General features: G+C 43.4%; 1 protein-coding gene across 1 annotated transcript in view; it reads right to left on the bottom strand.

The window, feature by feature from the left end:
• The window catches only part of PLEK (pleckstrin), a 34,648-nt gene that overhangs the window by 5,996 nt on the left and 20,242 nt on the right, over nucleotides 1-8,410 (bottom strand). Inside the window, exons 5-6 of the mRNA XM_017853790.1 lie at nucleotides 5,450-5,634; nucleotides 3,615-3,719 (exon numbers count right to left, since the gene is read on the bottom strand). Coding sequence (XP_017709279.1) covers nucleotides 3,615-3,719; nucleotides 5,450-5,634 — 290 coding nt within the window. The remainder of the gene's footprint in view (nucleotides 1-3,614; nucleotides 3,720-5,449; nucleotides 5,635-8,410) is intronic.

Below are 8,410 nucleotides of genomic sequence, written 5' to 3' on the forward strand. Positions count from 1 at the left end.
TTTTTTGAGATGGAGTCTTGCTCATCGCCCAAGCTGGAGTGCAGTGGCGCGATCTCGGCTTACGGCAAGTTCCGCCTCCCGGGTTCACGCCATTCTCCTGCCTCAGCCTCCCGAGTAGCTGGGACTACAGGCGCCCGCCACCACGCTCGGCTAATTTTTTGTATTTTTAGCAGAGATGGGGTTTCACCGTGTTAGCCAGGATGGTCTCGATTTCCTGACCTCGTGATCCGCCCGCCTCGGCCTCCCAAAGTGCTGGGATTACAGGCATGAGCCACCACGCACAGCCTTATTTGTAATTTTTAAACCACCACATATTGGCAAGCATGTATACAAATTTTCCAACATTTTTCATTGTACTTGTGCTGAAAGCAGTAAAACGTGTGTGGTTTTAGCAAATAGTGCCTCCTTTATAAATCCAGAGGAGCTCCAAGGAAGCTTTCAGAAATAGGCCTAAGTTTTTTAGCGAAACATTTGGTGAAGGAACTCATTTCCAAAGAACTTTCTACTTCCTGAGGGATGGAGCTGGAACCCCTGCAGAGTCATATGCAAGGACAGAAAATATTCCTACCTGCTATATCATGTCCAAAATGGCTTTTGCAAAGCATAGCCTTCCAAAAGTATACATTGCTGCTCTTTGCCTTAAGTAATGTTGCCCTTCAGAATAACGACACAACAGTTGCCACCCCATACCATTTCCTCTTCACTGACAGACACACGTATCATGCTGTATTGTGCAATTGCTGGACAATCACCAACTTATTATGAGTCAATGGAAGAGGAAGGCAACAAGAGGATGTGAAATCAGCAAATGTTGCCCAACCACCATATTCCCTTTAAGCCCTCACTGACATCACAATGTGACACATTGAAGAGTTGGATGTTAGTGGTACATTTCTGGTCATCTTTCACTTAATGAGTATTTTCTAAGGAATATTAAGAAATGCTTGTATGCCTTGGATTTCCAAGAGTTGCCACTGAACTGTCAAAGTCATTTACTTATATTTGACTTAACTAGCTCCCCAAGTGTTCATTGTCTATGATAAATCAAGAAGGATGCTGAACTCTGCAGCAGATACAAGAGAAGCATATATAACACATTGTTCCTCTCCCTCAAGGAATCTAAATGTGGTTGAGAATTAAACAAGCAGATACTTTATTCATTGTTATAGCAGAAACAATTACATAAAAAGGGATTATACTGAATGTAATCTAAGATCATTCATCCTCAAACTTGTTGCCAAGTAAGATTATTTATCCTGAGATGAGAAAAGTGGAAACAATGGGGCAGGGGTGATGGCCTCCTGTTGGCCACATCTACTTCCCATCTGTGAGGTGTGGAGCACAGGTGTCCTTTTTCATTATAACAAGCCTTCTATGAGGTTAATCCTGGCTAACTCCCAGTAGCAAACACAAGGGAGGCTTACTTTTGGATTTTAAAACAAAGTTTTAAAATGCTGAGAATTCTCTTGGGTGATTTTGATGTAAACCATGGTTACTAACCACTGAGCTAGGAGATTAGAAACATCAAGGGGAAGTGTCCATTCAAATTGAAAAGGTTTTTCCTCCCCATCCCCTGAAAAAAAATAAGATTCAGAGGAAAGAATTTGTAAAAGAACAAAATTCCTGCATGAACATAGATTTCTGTTTTCTTCACATAAAAAGGAAGCTTCTAAGAAAGACTATTTAACTTGTATACTGATAATAGAATAAATTCGCTTTTAAGAAAAAGGCTGGCTCAGTGGTTCTCAGCCTTGGCTGCACATCAGAATCAACTGGGAGCTGTAAAAATCCAGAAGCTCTGATTTAATTGGCCTGGCATGCAGTTTTAACAGTTCCCTGGGGTATTAAAATGTGCACCAACCAAGCTAGCTAAGGCGAAATTGTACCTATCAAAGGCCAGGCAAAGGAAGGCAAAGGAAAACACGTAAGTTCAATCCTTGTCCCTATTGTCTTCAAAATACATCCAGGCACCATTACCCACACACAAGTTTTGACCATCCCAGGTCTCCTACTGGGCTGCTTCACTGAGACATGGCTCCAGTCCAACTTTACTCTTTATTAACCTTCTTCCTTGGCTTTCCAAGAGCCCCATTCTAGATTAGGGCTTGTCCAATCAACTAATTCAAGAAATAGCTGATAACAATATAGAATGACGGAAGAAATCAACAAAATAAGGAAATTCCCTCCCAAGTTACTCTTCTTGCTTAATAGCCACATTCCAGCACCTGCAATCAAAGAACCAGGAACATAGGAATGTTTGTCAGAACCAACGAGAAAGCAACAGTGGGCAAACTGTCCATGGGCAACTGCCCGAGCCTTTCCGGTATAAGGCTGGCCCTGCCCCATGCCTTTCCTTTACTCTAGCCAGCTGGTCACCCTGTCATAAAACATATTACAATAGTCCATGAATTCTTTATAAATCCTTGCCATATGTTTCTTAGGATACTGTTCTCTTAAAACCTGATGTGAAGGTAATTTTTCCATTCGAATGTCCCACTTCCCCCAGTGAAACTCAAAATCCATACCTATACCTCCTTTCAGCTAGCCCAGCCCAGAGTCCCTCTTTATAAATGTAAATATGGGCTCTTCTCTGGTTCTTCCCTCCTTGCCCATTCCATTAATCACTAAGATGGACATTCAGAGTCCTAACATGAAGTAATCAAGTAAATCAAATCCCCCAGTCCCATGGAGCCTATAGACAGTACATGGAAATCTCCTGATGGCAACCAATTCTCTCCATTATATACTGAGCAGTGCTTTTAAGGCAGCTCACAGTGCAGCCAGGAAGGCAAGACCTTGGTCCTGCAAAGCAGCCTTGGCCTCTAAGATGCCTTGTACTAGTATCAACTAGCTTCCCCCTGAATATTCTCATGTCTTCCTGCGACTTCCTCCACCAGGTGCTGGCCCTGGCTTCCTCGGTCATCTCGGCCCCTGTCCATCTCTTACTTCTTGACATCATATGCCTTGGCACCTGGTAACCGACTGGGGCTCCTCAGCACTCCCCAGCCCTTGCCTCCAAGACTGATGGTGGCCTGTACCTTTGGACACCTGGACATCCCCCCAGGACTCTGTCCATGCCCTCAATCTGCATTTGACTTTTGCCTGCTGTTCCTGTGAACTGGCCTCTGCATGCCCAGGTTTCGGTCTTGCTGTGCCCTACCCACAGACTGGAATGACTCTTTTTTGCTCTCAGTGGTGTACTCTGTTCCTCTTCTGGGCGTGGCCTGTTCCTGTTTTCCTGGTTGTTTTGAAGGCAGGAGGGACAGGTAAAATGGAAGTACTTTTACCATGGGACAGCTTTGTCTTTTGAATGCCATCTCTTAGACAATTTATCTCCTCCGACCATATTTTTATTGAAACATCTTTTTTTCACTATGATATGCATAAAAGAGGCATTTTCCTACTTGTAGGGACATCTTCTGCCCTGTCAAACTCAATCTTCCTGACCTAAAGCCACTTTGATATCTACAGAGCTACTCATCCGTCTTTCACTCCGTGAGTTTCATTTTCTGCTTGACTATTAACCAAACAAACCAAAAGTCACTGGGTAACTTAGAAACGAAAAGGACCTTGTAAAGGGAGAAGGCTAGACAGGAGCAGTGGTGGCCACTCACCTGCTTCAGTAAACATCCCTGCTTGATAATGACCCCTCTGAATTCTTCTTTCAGAATCACGTCATCATCACTGGAATTCTCTTCACAGAAGAACCCACTGTCTGGCTGTTGGGAAATCAAACAGCAAGCTGACTTCACCAGTCTTTGGCACATTGCAACTTGTGCCATCTCCATTTCCCCTTCCCCTCCAACCATAAGGGCAGCCTCCTCATTTTCCTCCATTCCTGTGTACATCCCAATCTGAACTTCAAAGGTCCTTGATAAGTGAGTTTCTCCTCCTCCTTTTACTTGTTTCAGGGACTGTTCCTTTCTTGCCTCCACTCAGGTGTGATTTTGTCAATATCCTTTTATTCTGGAGGGTTTCCCAAACTGTATCCTAACTTGAGCTCCATCTTCCTAACCAGGCACATGTCTGCCTTCAAAGCCTTCCTTCTCTTGGGATATCATAGTCACATCCTTGAAAGCAGCGCAGGCTAATTTCTCATTCGCAATACTATCACCAGCTCAACATTTGCCACTGAGCCCCCTCTTGAAGAAAAGTGAAAGCCCATGTCCAGCCTCTTCCCCTAAGGTTATGAGGGAATTGGGACTTGCTCAGCAAAAGTGGATGATGAATCAGACCGAGGAAGAGGAGCCACTGTGATGGGTATTTTTAGAATCCTGCATTGAAATGGCTATAAATGACCAGATCAAAGGACTGAAGAAAAAACAAACAAACAAAAAAAAAAACCAGAAACACACTGTGGAACTTCCCCTAAAGTGAAATGAAACTCTCTAGGGTGTTCACTTCATGTTTATAAGAAGGATGGTTCTCTTAGGCAACTTCCTAACTTCTGTGCTCTGATCTAAAATAGAAACAAAACTGCCAAAATCCCCCAAGAAATCCACCATTGCTGAATTTCTCAGGTGGCCTAAGAATAGGTTGACATTGTATAATACAGTGTTTCCTAATCATGGGTAAGCATACTGTGGGAGGTACACAAGATGACTGCAGGAAGTGACATCCATGGACACATTTTTAATTCAGAGTCACGTGTTTTAATGTATATTTGGAACAATGCACCTAACACATCAAACCTGTGATTTATAGCTTCCCCTCTGGAAAGGAAGCTGCAGGAGGGTGGGATTTTTGCCTGTCCCCCCAGCACACTTGTCTACATGGCTATATCTTCTTGTCTTAGAGAATGCTTGCCATGGACTAGGGTCTAAGACAGTTTTATAAATGAATTATTGCTTAGAATAAGAATAGATAGTTGGGAGGCAGAGGCAGGTGGATCACTTGAGGTCAGGAGATCGAGACCAGCCTGGCCAACATGGTGAAATCTTGTCTTTACTAAAAATAGGAAAATTAGCTGGGAGTGATGGTGCATGCCTATAATCCCAGCTACTCGGGAAGCTGAGATAGGAGAATCGCTGGAACCCGGGAGGCAGAGGTTGCAGTGAGCCGAGATGATACCACTGCACTCCAGCCTAGGTGACAGAGTAAGACTATGTCTAAAAAATAAATAATAAATAAATAAATAGATAGGAAACAATAAACTTTAAAACATCCATTAAAACTTTTTTTTCAAGTAAACAGTAGTATCCTTTTATAATAACAAATTCACTTGGACAGGGCGAGTGTTGTGGAGAGGGCAGCTGTTGAGTTGGGAAATGCTGGTATAACAGAAGCTCTAAATGGGCCTGGAAACTTCAGGTGTTCCCTTGTTCTTCCTGGCTGACGTCCCTACCCGCTGCCTAACAGCGCTCTGTAGATGTCTACGACCTGAAATCAATCTAGGATCTGCTCAGGGCAGCCTCCCTTACAGGAAGAAGAGATGGGGAGCTTTTCTTACAAAGTAGTAGAAGGCATCAGGGTTGTCCAGGAAAGGGTTTTCAGCAGTTCCATCCACTGCACTCTTGGACATGTCTCCAGCAGGCTGCAGATACCCCTCATTGAGCAGCGATGAAGCGATCATGAGGCCTTCCTGGCGATTCCTAACAGACTGGTTGGATACTAGCCAATCAATGACACAGTTACCTAGATGGGACAAGCACAGGGAAGGTTAACTCTTTCTTACCAAAGAACAAGCCCCTGACAATCACCCCTGAACTGACTCCAGCGCACCCACAGGTCTGACTTGTCTTGTCTCCCCTGTTATTTCAAGAAAGAGAAAACAAAACCAGTGGGATAGATACCCACTAGAAACAAACAAACAAACAAACAAACAAACAAACTATGTAAAGGGTTTTTAAGAACATCTACATGCTACTTAAGAAGAAACACACGACCAGGTATGGTGACACACCTGTTGTCCCAGCTACTCTGGAAGCTGAAGCAGGAGGATCACTTGAGCCCAGGAGTTCAAGACCAGCCCAGGCAACATAACAAGACTGTATCTCAAAATATAATAACTTTAAAATAAAAAATAAAAGTCTTTGTCAAAAAAAAAAAAAAGCAACACATGCATCAAGGAAATGGGTTTTACTAACCCACTCACTTATCCCATTAATGAACAAACATTTACTGAGCACCTACTAGATGCTAGGTACTCTACTGGGTGTTGGAGAAATTCCCTCAAGGACTGTAAAAGGGCATGATGGGTGTAATAAATAAGTCTTGTAACAAGTACCCTGCTTTAAGTCACGAGACTACTGGGTCTAATCTGAAGGTGTGAAAGAGGTGGAGGAGGTGAGAGAAGAGGGTTGTGCATGCACCATCAGGAAAAGATTCATACAGGAAGTGACACTGGGCAGAGGCTTAAAGCATGAGTAGGCGTTTGCCAAGCATATGAGGCAGGATGCAGAGGAACCAGCACAGGCTGAGGGGGCAGCAGTGTGAACAGATGCACTCAGGCATAAAGCAGCCCCATGGGACAGGGGAGGAGTTGGTGGAAAGAAGGCAAAAGGAAACAAGAGGAGGAGGGAGGTGTAGGGTGGGTGGGGAGAGCTTTGATGGCACAGTAAGAAATTTGACTAATGGGAAATCATTGCAAGTTTTTAAATAGGAAATAATGTGATGGTTATATGTCCTAAATGAAAATTTGATGACATCACCTGCACTGATTGTCATGCCTTTGCAGAGTCTAGCAGGGACCTTGAGAAATCATTTAAGCAACCTTCTGCCTCAAGAGATGATTGCAAAGAGAAGAAAATGAAATTGACCCATACTTTGGATTATTAGCAGGTTACAATGAAGCTTTGTATTAAAAACAGCACGTTTGTTCTTACAACAAAAAAATGATAAATATTTGAGGTGATGGATACACTAATTACCATGATTTGATCATTGCACAATGTATATGTGTATCAGAACATAATTGTGCCCCATAAACATGTACCATTATGTGTCAATTTAAAACTAAAAAATAAAAAGCAGTGTGTTCCTTAAAAATGTAGCCAACAAGGGAGTCAACATGACAGCCTGCCTGTCCTGTCATCCAGGCAAAAGCAGTAGGGATGCCACCCTCAAAACAGGAGTGACAGCAGTTGGATAGCGAGCCTTCTGTGAATTTCATGTATGAAAGGCTTTTGCTCACTTTTCTTTCTGCACAAGGATAAACTAAGTGACACTGTATTTCTTCTTTCTATCTTCATATCAGCCTGTAAAGAGGCAGGGCAGTAAGTGCAGTCCTCATTTTAAGGATGAGAAAACTAAGGCTCAGGGAATTTGAGTGATCTTATACCAAAGTCACAACTACCCTGGGCTGTCACTTTTCAATGTTTCAACCCTTGCATCCATGCCCACTCGGTGAGGCATGCTGAAGCCTGAAAGATAAGTTTGGTCTAGTCTCCCAGTCGTCGGACATTTAAGGTCTCCCATCATGTGTCAGCACTGCTGGGTCCCAGGCTCTGCTGCAGCCTTCATCTCCCAACCGAGGCCACCTGACTCCCCCATGAAGGCTCCACCCATAGAAATGTCCAGAATCCACCCTGACCTTCAACAAGAGGGATTCAAGAGGTACTAGCCCACTTGGAATCTTAGGGATTACAGGCCACTTTCAGAGGCCAAGGCAGGCAGATCACCTGAGGTTGCGAGTTTGAGACCAGTCTGGCCAACATGGTGAAACCCCATCTCTACTAAAAACACAAAAATTAGCCACAAAAATTACAGATGTGGTGCACATCTGTAATCCCAGCTATTCAGGAGGCTGAGGCACGAGAATCATGCTTGAACCCGGACAACAGAGGTTGCAGTGAGCCAAGATCGTGCCACTGCACACCAGCCTGAACAACAAAAGTGAAACTCCGTCTCAAAAAAAAAAAGAAGAGGAAGAGGAAGAAGAAAAAGAAGAAAGAAAAAGAAGAGGAAGAGGAAGAAAGAAGAAGAAGAAGAGAAGGAGGAGGAGGAGAGGAGGAGGAGGAGAAGGAGAAGGAGGAGAAGAAGAAAGAAGAAGAAGAAGAAGAAGAAGAAGAAGAAGAAGAAGAAGAAGAAGAAGAAGAAGAAGAAGAAGAAGAAGGAGGAGGAGGAGGAGGAGGAGGAGAAGGAGAAGAAGGAGAAAGAAGAAGAAGAAGAAGAAGAAGAAGAAGAAGAAGAAGAAGAAGAAGAAGAAGAAGAAGAAGAAGAAGAAGAAGGAGGAGGAGGAGGAGGAGGAAGAGAAGGAGAAGAAGGAGAAAGAAGAAGAAGAAGAAGAAGAAGAAGAAGAAGAAGAAGAAGAAGAAGAAGAAGAAGAAGAAGAAGAAGAAGAAGGAGGAGGAGGAGGAGGAGGAAGAGAAGGAGAAGAAGGAGAAAGAAGAAGAAGAAGAAGAAGAAGAAGAAGAAGAAGAAGAAGAAGAAGAAGAAGAAGAAGAAGAAGAAGAAGAAGGAGGAGGAGGAG

Source organism: Rhinopithecus bieti, unplaced genomic scaffold (assembly GCF_001698545.2).
Source record: "Rhinopithecus bieti isolate Rb0 unplaced genomic scaffold, ASM169854v2 scaffold_36315, whole genome shotgun sequence".
Lineage (NCBI taxonomy): Eukaryota > Metazoa > Chordata > Mammalia > Primates > Cercopithecidae > Rhinopithecus > Rhinopithecus bieti.